The 18,568-nt window shown below is 41.0% G+C and overlaps 1 protein-coding gene across 1 annotated transcript; it reads right to left on the bottom strand.

Moving 5' to 3' along the window:
* Positions 1 to 6,947: 6,947 nt before the first annotated feature.
* Positions 6,948 to 8,313, bottom strand: MC3R (melanocortin 3 receptor). Its single transcript, XM_005444915.3, has one exon. It carries the CDS (start codon positions 8,162 to 8,164, stop codon positions 7,184 to 7,186), a length of 981 nt encoding a protein of 326 aa, XP_005444972.2. The 5' UTR covers positions 8,165 to 8,313; the 3' UTR covers positions 6,948 to 7,183.
* Between the last annotated feature and the right edge of the window lie 10,255 nt (positions 8,314 to 18,568).

Below are 18,568 nucleotides of genomic sequence, written 5' to 3'. Positions count from 1 at the left end.
TCGTTGCATGTTGGGACTCCTGCCTGCTGGTAGTGCTATAGCTCCAGGTCTCCCCGTGTCAGAGCAATCTCAGATTTTCTCTATGATCTCAGAGGTGATGGCATAACTGGAAGGGATAGAGATGCCTCCGCCTGACCCTTTCTGTCATATATACATTTCATAAAAATACAGATTTTTAAGTTTTTTACTATTTCATTTCAAATTTGACAAGGTCAAGGTGTACAACATTGGTTAGAAATTTACTGTCTTTCACTGAGGTAAAGACAAAAAGACTCCTTAGTCTCCCCAGGCAAATTATTTCAAAGAATAATTCTCTATTTTTTCCTGAATATAGAATTTTGTGTAACCACTTACCTTGACAAATCTAGCAACTAGGTAAAAACATGCAGCAGGCTAAGTTTCAGCAGTCCCTGTCAGCTCCCCCTGTAGCTGAAAAAGAAAGCTGTTCCTGGGATAGATATGGTGAAGCAGTAATCTAATTTGACTTTTCTAGACAGCGAGTGAAAGAGTCTCATCCTCCTCAGTGATTGCTGAAGAGGAACTTCCCTGCCTGCAACATTTAGGAATACTTACCACCATACAATAAGGTATTATAAAAAGGATTAAATACACTTAGAGCTGAAGAAGCCCTGCGATGACCCTCACAGCTGCATGCTAACAACAGAGGAAGTACTCTGATTCTTAATGCACTTTTAATCACACTTGGCTGCTTTTATCAGCATGCACTCAAGCAGTTTTAAGTCATACACCCAACACTTACGCAAAGCTCTGTTAAGGTGTAATGTGAACGCCTAATGAGATGAGTACTAATAGGCCCTCGCTGCCTTTTCTTATCACAGGAAATAACTGTTTAGACTGATTCTCCCAGCTGCACCTTTTCACTGCTTTGATTATCAACTCACTCAGTATAATGGCCCCTTTGGGGTAGGTTGTTTTGGTAGCGCAGCTTTTGAAGGTGGAGAGGCACTGCAATTGCTCCCCGACTGTTTGTATGGAATGGGATTGTGTTGAGCGAGCAAACTTGAATGGGAACATGTGTAATAGCAGGTGCATATAGGCAGGAGTTTTGTGGTTGTTCTCTCTCACCTACAGCTTCTTGTGCCTCTGCAAACAGGTAAGTTTAAAGAAATGTTCGTTTCTCAGGTTGTCTGTAGGTTTACCTGTGCTTAAATGCTAATTCAATATAAGTTAGTGAACTTGAATAACTGGAAGTGTTTCTGATTCAGTATATGGGTGTTTAGTTAAAAAAAAAAAAAACCCAAGCCTTCATCCTGTTAATCTAAATGGTGTTCATTGTTACATCATTTAATACCTGGTTATAATAGTTATATGTTAATACAGACTAGTCTTAACTCCATCATGTTTGGTCTCTAGCTTTGTGGTTCAGTTGCAGCTTACTCCCGGCGTGTGTCCTTATAATTACAGTGATTATACCAGTAATGTGTTGGAAGTGTTGTGCTGCTTGTTATACCCATTACAGTGAATGAGGGCTGCTCTATAGATTTTAATTTTTTTCTAGAATGTTCATTTCTGACCTTGAATCAGTAATAGATGTAGAACAAATCAAAATTGCATCAGTTAAGCTCAAAGGTGAATACTGACTGTTTATTACTAATGGAGACAGTCTGAGCAATAGAATCATGGATTTACAGATTTTCTAAGTAAATCTCACTTCAGCAGGGCTGCCTTTTGTCTGTAATCACAAGACAGGAATAGCCTCAAATAAAAGCTGTGTGTTTTTTTTTCATAAACAAAGAAATGGAAAGTATACAAAAAGACAAAAATAGGAAATTCATAACTGCTTAGGGCAGACACTTAGCTATGGCATTATTAACATTCATACCAGCAAAAAAGCAAATAATAAACAGATTTCCCTTGCCATAGAATGTTTTGGGCTGCTTTGCATAGCATTGAACCAATGAGTGTGATGGGAATATGCCCTTTGCTCAAATTGGGACTGGTGCCAGTAGCAAGGTCCTGTGTTCAGTGATTTTATGTTGACTGTAACAAATGTATATTATGAGAGTGACGAATAAGCATAGTATTGTGCTACAATTTAAATTGGTTATGAAATATGTAATGACTGTGATGATGTTAAGGTGGTGGATGGTTGTGAAAAATGGATTTGGAACAAGGTTCCTTATGCTTGTTACTTCTGGAAAAAATAATTTTAAATAAGAAGAATAAAAAAATGCTTGTTTTCCAAGCAGGTTTAAAGCATATAAAGTTGTATTTTTCTCTTTGGAGTGAATTTGATAGAGCTTACTTTCATCCATCGGCATAAAGTCTGACTTGAGCTGTGACCCTGTTACGTGGCAGCCTAGGAAAGTACACAATGAAATGTGCAGCTGCTCCCAGTGCATCGAGCTTTTCCTGTGCATACAGGCTTCACCCATAGCTCTGGCCTTTGCGAATCTGCTTTGTCTTCCTTAACGCTTCTGTTCACTTAATGAACGTTATTAATTGAATCACTTAAAAACGAGGCTGTAGTTTAACCTTTTAAGTTTTAACCTTCAAAACTGAGCAGAACAGCACCATCTGAACGTTCTTCAGAGATATCTATGGACAGGAATTTTTATTAATCTTTGTAGTGTTCTCTGAAAGCAGTTTATTTCCTCTGCCTTCCACCCGAAAGCCTATTGAATGTGGGCATTGTGTGTGTTACAGTTGTGATAAAAAGTTAGATCCATGTCTGTACCCAGAGTTCTTCTGAAGAGGCAACACCAGAGAGCCCTGGTGTGACTTGCCAGCAGGATCGGTAGGAACTGGAGATGACCTTCGGACTGCTAATACAAGCCATGAGAGCCCTCCTGCCCCTGCCCTGCACCCCGCTGAATGCTGTCCACATTTCCATGTCTTATTCAGAAGGGATCATCTTGTATCAATTGGTCTGAGTGCAACTTGTCTCTGCTCTTGGATGGTGGAGACAGGAAGGAACAAGCTGTTCTGGCACTGTGTTGCATCTGCTGTACCCTGCTGGAGGTCTCAGTACACAGGTTATCTAGTTTCTCTCATACTATCTCGGAGATGTGGAACTGAGATTAGCCTGGGTTGCCCAGCCAAGGGGTTTCTAGTGCGTGTTGTGAAGCAGTATTGCTTTGTGGGTAAGCTTCAAAATCACCTGAATGGTTTAGGTATAGCTACCAAACAAAACTGCTAACCCTGGTCCGAAACTAGACTTCAACAAATGGAATCATCTTAATTCAGTGAATAGGTGATTGAGGTATTTGTACTAATGGCCCTAGTGATGACCTTGGTTGACTGCAGAATTCTGTGCTTGGACTTTGTTATGCATCTAATAGGACAAATGCTTTCAATTATAAAACATTTAGACACTTACTGGTGGGAAATTGCATGCAGAGTGCTGCATTTTATATGAAAGAATCAAATCTGGCTGTAACTTGCAGAATATGCTGTGTTGTGTTGACTTAGCAGGATAACTTCTGCTCCTGCAAATTCAAATATTTGTCTGAATATGTGAGGTTTTTCTAACAAGGCTTTGAGCAAATGGTAATCCTACGGTGCTCGTGAACTGCCTGATTTTCTTGTAGAAAGCCTAAATCAATAAATCCATGTAAATGGTACCTTTAGATGAAAAGGATATTATCTCAGTGTGAGAAATGGCAGACTATCTAGGGGGAAACTGCATGTATCTTGTTCAGCCCAGCCCTCTTACCGAGGAAGAAACATTTCATCTTATGAACAGATTATACATTTACTTAACAGTAACAACCCTGAAAGTGTTCATATTTCACTGCAATTATAAACAGGGGCAGATTCTCAGCAGATGGAAATGTTGCTCTGGTTACTAGCACGTGTCAAGCACTGCTGCCCTGTACTAGCATGTGTTGCTGTGATGTCTTTGCTCTGCTGTGTGTACACGTCTATAGGGTGCACTGCTGGGAAATGATACCGTTTTGGGGGGCTTCTGTTGAAGTTCCAGTTCTTTTTGTGTCTCTTAGGTGAGTCCTGACTTGAGCCTCAGCTCTGTCCCTGAGGACTGGAAATGGCTGAACACCAGCTCCAGGACTCCCTTCTCGGTGAAGTGTGAAGATCTGTCCCACAGCAACTGATTGCTGTGGCATTTTCTTATAGTGCAGACCTGTTCTTCCCTTCCCTTCCATTTTACACACGGAGCTGTAGCTATTAGTCTTCATTCACTACCTCATGTTGTGGGGTTCAGTCCCCTGGAGACAGTTTCTTTCCCTTCCCATCACGGACAGGCTTGTGATGGCTAACATCCTGGCTCCATGCAGAAGACTGCACCATGCATTTCCAAAGTACGAGTTAGAGTTGGGAATCTGGAACCGGGGCAGGACAAATCCTCCATCCATCTGTGTGGATAACCTGTGGGGAGGAGCTGCACCCTCACTGGCTGGTACCAGAAAGTATGAGAAAACTTTGAGGGATTTTATGGATTTTCTTTCCATCCCATTTGCGTGTGGGATGGAGAAGTCTAGATTTTTTTTTCCCTCATTTTTTGTGTAGCTCTGTGGACAGCATGTAGAATTAGGAGTTTTTTTCCCAGTGTTAGACTCTATTTTTAGTTTTGTAAACCAGACCACCAAGACTGTGGTTTGACATGGCATGGTGCTCTGACAGAAGTAAACATGATTCTAAGTGACGTCTTCAGATTGTTTTATTCAACAGATGTATGTTTTGCTTAAAGGCAAAGCACGATGTAAGTCAGTCTCATCTAAAATCACTTTTTAAAAGAGAAATAAGTAGGACATCAGGTGCAATAAAAGCTAAATACACAATAACCTGAGGCAGAATATCATGGCAAACCATGCTCCAGAGTACAAAGGTACATGACACTGACAATACAGAGGTTGGTTTTTTTTTTTTTTTTTTTGGTTTTTTTTTCCCCAGGTAGGTACAGTCTTTCCACACCACGAAAGGCCAGTTGTGTGGTTTCCTATACTGACTTGTTTCGGTTCATCTTAATGTGCCATGTCAGGTGCTGCAGAATTAAGACAGACTGAGCTAACAGAACAGATCTTACACTGCCAAACTGTAATTTGTGAGATGCAGATAAGGCTGAGAGTATCCAGGTTTAGCTTACTCGCCAGTCGTTGGTATTTTCTCTTGTCTCTACCTGAAATGTGGGAGAATTCATCTGTACTTGTTCTGCCACGTGCTTCACAGTGATCTTTGTGGTGTGTTGTGTTTGCTTGTTTAGTGCTGTTAAAATCAGGGTTTATGAGATTAGGTAAGTGTTGGAACAGTGGGAGTACTGGGAAAGTGGAAGTCTGGAGGATGGGGATTATGTGAACTCGGTTAAGGAATTTAGGATGTGACCAGAGAGCAAGGGAAATAGGGAGCATGAGGTTGGTTTGGGTTGATGGGTGGAGTGTGGCTAGAGCACAGGGAAAGATGGTTCTTGGCCCCATGAAAATTATACATCCCATAGGACTGGGAAGTTGGGTTGCTCCCTGTGTAGGTTGTAGGATGCTGAGAATAAAACATAGACACTGGCCAGTATTTGCAAACTGTGGGCCATGTCTTCTCTGCGGACAGTCAGAGCTGGGTTCTGGAGCCAGTAGCAGTGAAACACCATCAGCTTGGGTTGTACCAGGACAAGGGTGTGAATGTGGAGCTGGAGGCAGAGTTAGATTGGGAAGCTCTGGTCTGGGTAACTGTTCCTAAACTGGTAGAGGGGACCCCCAGAAATAACAACCTAGCAACCCCACTCAAACTGGTGGGGTGGGGGGCGGGAATAGTCTTTAGTTAAATGAGATGTTTGAAAGCCATAGGCGACCCTGAGGGTTTCCGATTACTGCCCCTCCTAAAAGTGAGATACCAGAGAGGTGCTAAGTAGACTTTAGAATGGCTTGGAGTTTTCTTAGTTTGGCACTGTCTGTGATCCTGCCTGTGTGTTGTATTATATACAAACTATGTCAGCCTTTGCACAGTTACAATATGCTATTTCAAGGCCACTTTTATGGTTTATTCCTACAAAAAGCGGAGGCAAAGACTAAATCATTGTAGCTGAAGTTGCGTGCTTTACATGCCACCGACTTGCACACAGCATTTGAAAATGATTGCAAACAGCATGTTGCTTTTTTGTTTCTAGTGCAGGAGCGTTCATCCACCAAACTCACTGTAAGGCTTTTAAGTAAAAAGTCTGACCGTGACATACTACTCAATGCATAGAAGTCATATCTGCCGTATGTATCTTGTTTCTTCCGGATACCTAACTTTGCCAAATGGATATCTCTAAAGACTCCCTGCAGCTTTTATACAAAGCTAAATTCAAACTATTTTGCATTTAGCTATTTGTTATGTTCAGATTTGTGTATCTGTTCCATCAAAACATATTCCAGATTTTCTAGGGATGGGTCTCATCAGTGACAATTTGTCAAAAGGAGATTTATGTGACTTATTTTACTAACATACCAAATACTACATTGGTTAGTGTATTCCTATTTAAAAAATCTTAAAAATTTGAGGATATGATACTTCTATATCACAATAAGTAATGTAAATGCCTTCTTCATAGGAGTAATTTGTATCAGGCAGCTGTTTAAGTCACACTATCACTGACAGTAGCTGTTCCTTTTCACTTAACAGATTTCTACTGAAAAAATATTTCGGTGCAAGAGGAATGTTTACTTTCACCTTTCAAAAATTTTACTCGGCTTGCTTTTACAGTAAGCAGCATAAATGTCAATCTATTCTTTTAATAAAAGGTGGAGGCACGGGGGTAAGTGTAGAGCAATGCTGTTACCTGTTGGTGTTTTGATTTGTCTTGCAAGTGAATAGCTTTCCATAGAGGTTACTAATGGAATCTTTTAGAAAACACTGACTTTTTTGATAGCAGCACAAAGGTAAAGCAACAGGTACAAATGAATGGCAGAGCGAATATTATTTTAGTCTTTATAAGGTACTATTCCCTTTCAGGATTCATTTTTCCAGTAAGCTTCTTAAGCTATTTTGTAAGCCCCTCTGGGTTTCCTTCTGTTATAGCTATTTAAATAATTTCAAATAATTTAGTTGAATCTAGTTTTAATTTTGAAAACTACGAATGAAAGGCATCAAATTATTTTTTCCCCTGTGCCCTTCCTTCAAGCACTGCTTTTAAAGTGGAGCTACCATGTATCTAGATAGAGAGATATATATATATACACACCCCCCCTTATATTGTGTGTATTCTCTCTATTCTCGACACTAAGCCAGATGTTTACAGCATGCACTGTCCCACACTTATGCCATAACAGCAACACACTATTTCTTTGAAAGTCTTTCTCATTTCCAGACTCCGGAAAGCATAAATGAGTGGATCAATTACTGAATTGCACATTATTAAGACCAGATAAGTATTGAAGTGTGAGGTATAGCAGGCGCAGTATGGATTCATTGGGCAAGAAATGATGAGAATGAGGTGAAGGAAGAAAGGTGCCCAGCAAACAATGAAGACTCCAAGTAATATAGTGATGGTGACAGCTCCCTTCATGCAGGTACGCTGCTGGTAGGGCACCCCATCCATGGGGAGGGCTGCAATCCGCTTAACATGCAGGCGTGCAAACAAGAACATGTGAACATAAAGGGATGCCATGAGAAAGAGCATGGTAAAGAACATGGTGATGAGACAGACAATGACAGTTTTGCTTTCTGAGTAGGCAATGAATATGATGCCGCAGATGATACAAGCAATCCAAATGACCACAATCAGGGTTAAAGCTTTCTTCACAGTCATGATGCTGTGGTAACGGAGAGCATAGAAAATAGTTATGTACCTGTCAATGGCTATAACCAAGAGGTTGCAAATTGAGGCTACCAAAGAAATACAAATCATTGAGTCAAAAACATTGTCCATATGCTGAATAAAGTGGTCATCAATGATCAAATAGCCGTTGCTCAGGATTGCAATCATGATAGTCTCCAAGGCATTTGACATGCTCACTAACATATCTGCTACAGCCAAGCTACAAAGGAAGAAATACATGGGAGAATGTAGGTTTCCATTCTTCAGCACTGCGAGAATGACAAGGATGTTTTCCAGGAGGCTGATGATCCCTAAAGTCAAGAAGACCTCAGCTTTTATGAAGACCTGCTCGCAAAATCCATCGCTGCTTCTGTTATTCAGAACTGAGTCGTTGAAGTCTTCGGTGACATTAAGCAGCACAGGCTGAAATGAAAATGCAAAGTGTGTGGTATTCATTGTCAGCAAAGGAGTTGAATTCACAAGTGATTACGGACCTGAAAGGGCACAGGTTAAAACAGGAAAAAGGGGACCCCAAAAAAATGAAAAGAAGTCCTTCCAAGTTGTTGCTGTGCACATGGGATGGAATCAAGCAGGACTTCTCTTTAGTCACTTTTACAAGTAGAAATAGGGGAAAAAAAAAAAAGTCTGCGTTTACAGTGAGTTTTGTCAGTCACAGGCTGCTCCTCTCCTTTATAAGAAACTGAGCTTCAAATCTTGCAGGCATCAAACAGTGTTTTTTTTGTTTTCTGAAGAGAAAAATCATCATCAGTACATTGCTGGTTCTAGCTCTCCTGATAATTAAAAGCAGGGAGTTTTCTCATCTGCTGTCTTCTGGGGCCCCTGCAGGTTTGTTGCCAGTACATTGCGGCTCAGCGAAGTCTCTCTTGCTATTTCAGTGGCAAGAAAGGAAAAGAGAACTAAGGGATTTAACCATGCATGAAAGAAAACAACTCCTACTTAATCCTGCGTGCGGAGCGTTGGCCATTAGAGAGCGAGCACCTTGCTGACTGACAGCTGCGAGCGCCAGGTACAGCATCCCCACCGCGGCTCCGCCGGCGGATCTGAAGCCGTCTGGCGCCCTCTGCAGGCACCCCGAAGGATGGAGTCGCCTTCAAATTTGTCTGAAACACGGGATTTTCACCTAGCAAAACTTTATGCCTGTTCTGACAGCCGGGCCCTGCCCATGGGAGCGAGCAGGGGCAGGCAGCTGAGGGTGGTAGGTGTCCAGGGGCAGGCAGGATGCCCACATGCTGTTCTGGCCTCTGCTCCTCTCCTCCCCCTGTCTGGTTCGACTCGGCTGGGCACTGAGCTGAGTCCAGACAATGCTTCCCTTGAGTATGTCCTGGGCTCGCTTGGGCTTTAGACCTTGTGGTTAAAGACAACAACCTGAGGGTGAGCTGTAGCACAGATGGATGTGGGTGCAAATATTATGCCCATGACATATTTGCTGAGACGCTCCAAAGTCTGTCATTAGCTAGATAGCATTGGTTTCATCAGAGATGAGCTTCCAGAGATTTAATTCCTTGTCCACAAATGGTTTAAGTTTTGTTTATTTGGTTTCCTAAATTCCTTGCTCACAAGTGAAGTGAAGTGCTGGTGTGAGTCTCCACACCGTGCTCTCAGTGCCGTGACCCTCCAGCTCTGCTGAAGGATCTCAGTCAGCCTAAAGGCTTAACAAGCTCTTGCAAGCTGATCTTGTTTGTGTGTATGTGTGTGTTTTTTTTCTTTTTTAATTTTTTTTTCCTTCTCCCTGTCTGTAGAAGTGTGCTATGTTGTAGTGGCAGAGAAGGGTCACTTCAGGAGGGCCAGGGACTCAAGTGGTTTTTAAACCAGTTACATGGGTGTTAACTTGTAGTTAACCATCCAAACCATCTTTGGTAGCACTGCTTTCAAGCATAGAGTTCTTCAAGTTCAATTGCCTCAGTCAAACCTTTCTTTTTTTTTTTTTTTTTTTTTTTTGTTTATACTATGGCCCAGTTCATGAGAATGGACGTTTAATGTTGGTCTGATTTTCCTGGTAGCATCTTCAACAGCCTGAAGCCTTCTGACCCAACTGCTCTTGAACTCTCTCATCATCCCTCAAATCTCTGAAAAGGCCATTGTTCTGAAGACTAAATGCTGAGTACATGGAACTGCTCTGATGTAGACCTACTTTAATGAAGGTTCTTTTATTAACCTTCATGGGCATTTCATGTGAACACAGCTGTGGGATGAGTTGGTCTGACCCTGCTGGGTCTGTCTCCAGTATTTCAGCAGGCAACTACCCTTGGGGGTACCCGTACTGGAAGAGCTGCCCAGCTAGACGTCTCTGCTGGAGAAACCAAACAAATCTCCACGTGCCCTTTCCTTTCTTCACTCTTTCAAAAGTAATACTCTCCAGTAGCTGCTTTTTCCCACAGGAGCCCACCATAACTGATCTTAACTGAAATTGTACCAATTTTAAGCCTATGCAATACTAGGGAGATCACCAGTTATTGTATATTAACAGGCAAGCAAGCATAAGGTAGATTTTTCCTTGCACGTTATTTACTCACACTGTATCTCTGCTGTGAATTTTCTAAGTTTGATTTTATTTTTATGAAAGTGCTTACTGATGTCTGTATACTTCATGACTTGTTTTTGCAGAAATAATTTAGAATCAAAACATACAGCATCATATATACTAATGCTTGGGGTTTCTGTTACCGGTTTATTAGCTCAAAAAGTTACAAATATTTTCTGGTTTCATTTTGAGCTTACATAATTCATATCATGCACCCATAATTCAATACCAAGAGGCAACAAATCTCAAATTCAGACTCCACGTGATACCTTTAAAAGGACAACATCCAGTGCAGTAACTTTAATCTGAAAAAAACCCTGAGGAATTGCTCACCAAGCTGTCCAGTTCACGCTTTAAAGATCCTAATTGGTCTCTCAAAGACTCTCCATAAATTCACAGTGATGTACTTTAAAGCAGATAGCTTAAAGCAACAGACTGTCTCTCCCATATCTCTAATCCCATGGCAGTGGAAAAATATTCCTCTGTTCAAGTGTAGCAGTTATGGATGTAAGGCTAGAGCAGCTATCTTTTTGTGCAGTAAGCCCCAGTTACTTCTTGCCAGCTTTCTTGTGCTGATGGAGTGCACTCTCCAATCACTTGAAACAGTGATATCAAGACATAGTGACTATCACTGGCCTAGTAAACATTGCTTTTCTAACCGAGAAGGAGCCCATATGTACAAGGCTGGATGGATGTCCCTCCCTGCCAGCTCTGCTCTTGGATACTGTCTTTTGAAGTGGCAAGTGGAGGTTGTAGCCTCCCAGGGTGAGGACAGGATCAAAGGCAGAGCTCTCATTCGTGGAGGAGAGCTCAGTCTGGAGGAACAGCATCCTGCTGGGCTTAGCTCTGGATTAGCTACTGATGGAGGGGCATTTATGTTTTAGGCACCCACATGTAAATCAATTCATAGAAGTGCTTTGCCATTTACATTCCAGTCCTGTCTTTCCCCATCTGGTTAGTTTCGGCAACATACTGTAGTAGTCCTGTAAACACTGACTCCAGAATGCTCCATCCCTTGTTGCCACGGTGTTTCAAAGACCACTACGGATTTCCCCACCTTTCAGATGGATCAGAGAATAAAAAGTGATTAAATATGTTGCATCATGAATTTCTGAATGTATCTGACAGCAGGAATCAAGCTACCATTTGCACTGAGATGCAATTTGAAGTGGAAATTGAATGTTAAATACCAAAGTGGATTAATGGCACTATTAGCTTTGCCATTAAGTGCTAAAAATAGTGGGCTAGAGCCTCATATATCTGAATGCAAGCTCAAACTCACGCCAAGGTCTTTGCAAATATGGGAAGAAGCTGTGTTTGCCCAAGAGACTGTAAAGTGTTAGGCCTTGTTTTCAAAAGGTGTAAGGGCATTTCTTTCCTCAGCACTGAAAAAACTATGTGATCTGAATTCTGCAATAACATATAATAAGCCGCTGCCTCTCAGCTGTCAGTTCCTGCTTCGTTTCCAGAGATGCTGTTTGTGAGTCTGTCTGTTGCAGTGCAAAATAGACAGGTTGCTCTAACATCTGCCACAGCACTGCAGTGGATTTGTGTCCTGGCCATCGCTACGTTACCTCTGAGGAGTGGCAACTTGCTGACATAATGGTAGGCATTCACATCCTCAACCCCGTAGACAGCAAATTCCACTTGTCTTGGGTAGGGGAGCAGAACCACTGCAATTTTTGCAACCCAGGACATAGAAAATGAAATAATACCTGGTTTACATCTTTACTCCATGAAAATGTGGTGAAGAGAAGCCTGGAAAGTTAAAGGTATGAGATGTCTGTGTGTACTCCCCAAATTTTGCTCTGTGCATAGCTGTTCCCACCTTTTATGGCCAAGACCTCAAGGGAAAACTTTAAACTGCTGTCTGGGGTGTGCTCAGGACTCTTGCTCAGAAGAGATCCGTTATGGAAGTCATGCAGGTTAGGTGGGAGCAGTCAAGGTTTTGGACCTTTGTGCTTTTCTGGGTCATGGTGAGTCAGTAAGCTCATACCATATCTGAATGTTTCATCGCAACTCTGTTAATGTACAGAAAGTGTCATCTCCTGTCTTAAATCAGTGAGTAAAATACCATTCTCACCTCCTGTCTTGGGCTCTGCAGTCCATGATTAATGTTACATTTCCTAACGTTCTCTCCAAGTGTTGTGAGAGTATTTTTATTTGACACCCTGGGAGCAGTGTTGTCTTTCTGCTGTGTTCTTGTTTATTCCCTGGACTCAAAACCCAAACTTGCTGTTGAAATTATTGAAATTGTTTTTTAATGTCATAGTGTGCTGAACGACAGAAACACTGGCATCAGGAACTACAGAGTAGGTGACAGTTGCGTAGCAACTACAGGGATAGAAACCAAGGACTTCTGTCGGACAGCAGCTGGAGCCATAGGTCAGAGGAGTACAGGTTCGCAGGAAAGGAAACATCTCTTGCAGCATTATGCTCAGTCCTTTGCTCTATCAGCTATCACTGATAACTATATCACCTCCTTCTCATATTTTATTCTTTCAGCTTCCAGCCCCAAACTGCATTGTTACTTGTAGATGGAGAGGAATCTGTGTGTTTCACCAATTTGGCACAACTTTGATTCAGTTAGACTATCATATTGGTAATGATCAAATAGGTGGTAAGAAATTTCTGAGGTTTTGGCCTCCAGAATTACCCTTTTCCTGATTTTTTTTTTTTTTTTTTTTGTTAATATATTTCTTATGATGAGTTTTCACATGCCCAAAAGTTTGTGAAGGCAAGGGGTGATTTTTATGCTTGTTTTGCTACGAGAACTTAACCTCCTGTACTCTGATTCTGAATACAGCAGTGCTTTTCAGCCCCTGGAGTGATTTACTGGAGGTGAATTGAGATGATCTTCAGGGTCTGGCTTAACTGAGCAAGAGAAATCTTTTGAAATGCACCTAGAGTTCAAATCTTGTATTGGTTCTGTATACAAATACCAGCACTTCAGTAGACTGCTACAGTTAAAACCAATTCTGTAAACATGTGTGATTTAACCAGGATAGTTATTACTGAGGGAAACACCCTTCTGTGCTTCTACCAACAGTAATTTAAAAGCACATAAAAATTTTAGCAGCTTCAAGGCCAGATTGAAATTCCATGTTCATTTTTGCATTATGAAAATGTCTCCCTAACTGGGGAGGCATTTGAACTGAATGGGCACCAGCAGCTTGGCCCTGAAGGTTTCTAGACACTCAAGACTCTCAGCCTGTGCCTGCCTCAGGTTTGGCTGATAGAGCTCCTCATGCCTGAGCCTGGCCAGCACCTGTAAGGCAGCTGGACAGACACTACAGGTACTCTCTCCTCGCTACTCTCTGTACCTGTACCTGGATCTGACCGTGTTTAGCAGTGGCCACCTCCTCTTAGAATGGGTTCAGAAGAAGATGTGTCTTTGCTGTTTTGTATTCTGGGTTACTGATTAGAACTCTTGCCCAGGGTGTGCAAGACCTAATTTCCATTCCTTTCTTTGCCTGAAAAGATGACACAGTTCATCTTCAGGTTCGTGTTTCCCCATATCACCAGCATAAGCCTTGATTTGTCAGGGTTTTGCCCTGTACTTTCAGGGCAGCACAAAGCTCTGAACTTTCAGGTCATTTCTTTAACAGCATCCTCTAATACACACTTGCCATCATCTTTGCTTATCTGCCAATGCCAGGGCTGTTCTTAACTATCTGACACTTCCAAACTTAAAATTATTATCTAGTACATGAACCTGTAATATTGGTAACGAAGGTTATGTATGCTTTGTTTCAAGCAGAAAGATCCTTGGAAGAATCATGAATAGCCGTTCTAAAACGTCAGGGCCACGCACCCCAAGTCCACAGACATGAAATGGGTAAAATGTGGAAACCGGGTCTCTCAGGATGTCTTATTGAAGTGGCTTTCCTTCATGTTCTTTATCTCACTGTTTTACCCTATTATAGCTTCCTTTCTAAGAAAAAAGAAGAAAAGAGGATGTCAGCACAATTAATGAAGTATTGGCTGTGACGAAGTCAAAGAATAAGATTTAACTGTTTTAACTACCAGCAGAAGTGAACCATTTTCATTGGCAAAAACCTTGGTCATGTTTTACAAAGTAGTTAATATTACGAGGTTTATTTTTTTATGTTATTACTGCTCCTTTTGTTTCTTTGCTAGTTAAAGTATTAAAGCTTCAGGGAAGGTAAAGAGAAAGTAACATCCACTGTTAAATGTGGATAATGGAGTTTTCTGGAGAGAATTCCCTTGTGAGGTTGTTGAATGAAAAACCTTGTTTAACACTTGTCTGAGATTCAAGCTGATAATGGTTGACAAATGCACAAAATTTTGCTTTATTTTCACTCTTTTTCAATAATAGTTTGTGCTAGAAAATTGAAATTTTAAAGGAAGTTAGAGGATAATAAGCAGATGGTCACTCCCGTGTGGCATGTAATTACTACTGTCCTGTGGTTCCAAGTAGTCAAAATAGTGAGTGAAATACTCTGGGAGACCTCTCCTCCATTTTATTCTTTACAGAAAAGGACTTAAAAGATAAAATATTCAATCTTAGCAAGGCAAAGTGCATTGTTTTTGAAATCTGTGCGCATTTCTGGAGTGCCCTTAGCTTTACAGGCTTTGATTTGGAAATATCTGTAAACATGTGCTTGAACATCTGGGCACTTCTTGGTGGTTACTCAGCTCTCTACTGATGTACAGAGTTATTTGATGCTGAAGAGCTACTTTAGAATTTTAGTTTTTGATAATAGAATACTTGACAAATACACTAAAATAAACTTCAGATCTTATTTACCACATGACCTGTAGGTCACACAGAACTCTGAGTATTGACTTAATTCAAGAAAAAGTCCTGTTTAGTATTTTTCACTGAAATTATGAAGATATCACTAGTTACAATATTGGAAATGTGATTTGGGCTGTTTTTTACTTGGCAATTATCAAACTCCAATGAAACTGAAAGTAAGAGCCTCACAAGAATCTGGCAAAGAGGACATAAATGACACTGCTATAAACACTCAGGTGATCAAGAGCTGTCTACTAAAAAAATGCTGTTCTTAGGGTAACAGCTTTCTAAGAGCATTTTTAGTACTGTCAGATTCACAGACTGCAGAATCACTTGCAATATTAGATATCAGATGCAATACCGGAAAGATTTCAGCTATGTTCTTCCAAGAAATAGTAGTTCATACACTTAGTTGTGTCCATAGCTAATAATGTTATTTTATAGTCTGCGGCTCGCTGTGCTTTGAGGCAAGAGTGAATCTGACATCAGCTGAGGTCAGTGGAAGTTGCATGTGTCTGTCTCAGATCAGAAGAGATTTTTGCATTGGAAGAGTAGATCCTCACCTGATACAACCAACCACAAACCTCTCAAAGCAGAACACTAGCAGTTTGTCTCATTTAGGATGTGACCCACTGAGCTTTCTTGCAACCTTGGCTGGAGCAAAAAGTGCCAGTATTGCAAATGAAGAGGCAGCCTGCCAACCTTTGTCATTAGTGAGGAAAAGGAACATGTAATAGTGATTGTGATGAGGTGGCTTTCAGATGAGTGTTTCTATAATTTCTACCAGTTAACATGTTAATTTAAACAAAGTCAACCTTTGGACATTATATACAGTTTTCCTTCTCATCCAAGGGTAAAAGGAGACAAAGCAGACCTGATTGCAAAACACTTACCAGCACCTGCAGGTGCTTTGTCATATTCAAGCGATTCCAATTGCTTCAGACTAATAACAGTATCAGTTTTGTCCTCTCATTTACAGAGTGAAAGACAAGCAGATGTGATTGAGCCAGCTGCATTCTGCTGTTAGCTTCATCAGTGCCAAAAATCCCTGGAATATCTTCCTCATCTCCCTGGAAGCCCTTGCCTTCATAAATCTTCTTGCCCTGCAGTGCCGGGGCTGAGCAGTGGGCGCATTTGGCCTTTTAAAGCCTAATAACCTAATGGTGCTGACTGACCTCATTCCTGGCACTATAGATAACTGTAAGGCTTTGGAGACTGGCAAGCTTTAGAGATGATCCTACTGAGCCGTCGGAGGCTGTGGGTTGATGGGCGTTGGGACAGATTGTTCTGCTAATGCTTAGAGCACCTCAATTTGTTGCTACGCTTGGAGTCTGGTGTTGCTTCCTTGCAGACAAAATACTCGCACAAGGACAGAAAAAAAGCCGCCACAACCGGAAAATTGAAGCTTTTTTCTTCTGATTGATTTAAAGAACGTAGTCAAAATTTCTTAGTGACTAAGTATCCTTTATTGGCAGCGCTGGATGCATGGGGGATCCTTCTGCCTAACGTGCATGTTTAAGGTAGCTAATAATTCCATATTTATACAATGAAATAATGATTATTCAACTAATATCTATACATATTCATTATCTAATCCCGCCTACCCTCACTTCGTATGTTAATTAGCTTATCAGTCCTTCATGCTTGCGCAAATTCTTCCAAGAATTGTGGGCAGGGGTCTCCGAGACGTGGGCAGTGGTCTCTAGGAGGAAGGCTGTAGGTCTTCCTCATGGTGTACTTTTCACCTCTTGCCTGTTATGTGATGGTCTTGCATATTCGCAGTGTTCTTATCAGTCTGAGGTAATTTATGCCCTTGCTGGCCATCTGCTTTTCTTGCTTAATTGTTTCTTTTACCCTTATCTGTCCTCTCCTGCTGAAGTGTTCTGCTAAAGTTTTAACATAGAAGGTCAGCAGACAGGCGGATGTCTAACAAAGGATAACAGAACAGACACGGAAGGTCGATGAGTAACATATGGCGGTACATGATATCTACAATTGTTACAGTGGTTAACAAACATTATAATGGTTATTCTTTAATTCTATTCTAAAGTTAGTTCACACTACATCATGATGCTGCCACTCCTTACATGCCAGAGTTGGACTGTATGCTCTGTCTGTCACCAGCCACTCCTAGACCTGCAGAAGTACTGGTGTCAGGCTGTTGAAAATGATGTCTGCTTGCATGTCTGCCTATTTGTGTGTGGCCCCATGTGAGTATTGCAAAAGAGATGTCCTTGGCTAAGCCGTCTTGCAAAAAACCCAGAAACACTCACCCAAGGAACCAAAAACAAACCCAAAACAGCTCTGCTCTCCCATTATGAGTAAAAAGAAAAGGAGTGGGGGGGTGGAGTCCCACAGGTGTTTACTTTGACTGTTCACATATCAGCATATGGGATATTCCTGAAATCGGTGGGAAAGGCCATGGGTTAGGTGGTTTCCTCTTTCTAGCTGCAGAAGGGCACACCCATAAGGCTGCTTCTCTTTCAAAGACAGTGATAAGAGCTATCAGAACCCATTCTTGTAATTTCAATTATTAGTTAGGTCTAACTTTTGCCTTATTAATTTTGTCCAAGGATTTCCTGTTGTACTCCTGTGTTTGGAAGATACTGTCTTATGGTTGTAAAAAAAATTTCGGCTTCAGTGCTTTTATCTGCGTTGCTTTTTACAAATACCTTCTAGAACAGAGCAAGGCAATCTTTTTGTAATGATTTAGCAGTAACTAGGAATAGCAAAGGCCCATGTCCATCTATCACACCAACCACATTGTGCACAACCAATCGTGATGTTGCACTTCAACAGTAAAACTGGACTTAAATGCTAAAAGATACTCCCTTTTCTAGATTCTGAAATTTTCAATATGAGCCTTTTTTTTTTTTTTTTTTTTTGGAGTAATTTCAAACTAAAGAGTGTGAATATGGAATGTTTTCTGTTAAACAGAATCTTCTTGATTTGGAAAGCAAATATGGTTCATGAAACCTTCTATCAATTTATTACGGAAAACAGAAGTGACAACTAGTGTCATACTATTTCGTGTTCCTCTTTTTTCCAGTTCAAGTGCACAAGGTTATTTACACATCTTTATAATTAATAATAACATAGTTATGTGTTTGAATAGCATGTTTTCTCATTTAACACAAGAAAACAAGTTGATGTTTAAGTTCTTGTTTTTACTGAATATTGTCTTGAAGAAAAGGTGTCATGAAAAGGTTACATCTGTTGCTTACCTTACACAACTTCTGATGGCAGAAATAATTAAATTTCAGCTGAATTCACCAATGGTGCTTTTTTTGACTGTTTATAAACTTCTCAAGATGTTCTATAACCTTGTTTTTCTAGGCCAGTGCTTCAGAGGACACAGGTGCCAGACCCCCAGACCAATGAAGCCTGACCTCAGGCGCTCACTCATCCATAGTGATCTCAATGTGTCACTGCCCAACACGTTTTTGCAGAGGTGGAGTGAACCTTCAAACCCCTCCTGCTTCCCCTGACTCCAGTCACTTTGGATCTGTGCTCTATTATTCCCTTTGTCTTCTGGACTGGTTGTTATTAGTTAATT

This window comes from Falco cherrug, chromosome 10, assembly GCF_023634085.1.
Source record: "Falco cherrug isolate bFalChe1 chromosome 10, bFalChe1.pri, whole genome shotgun sequence".
NCBI classification, from domain to species: Eukaryota; Metazoa; Chordata; class Aves; order Falconiformes; family Falconidae; genus Falco; species Falco cherrug.
This window is presented reverse-complemented; position numbering and strand designations above follow the sequence as displayed.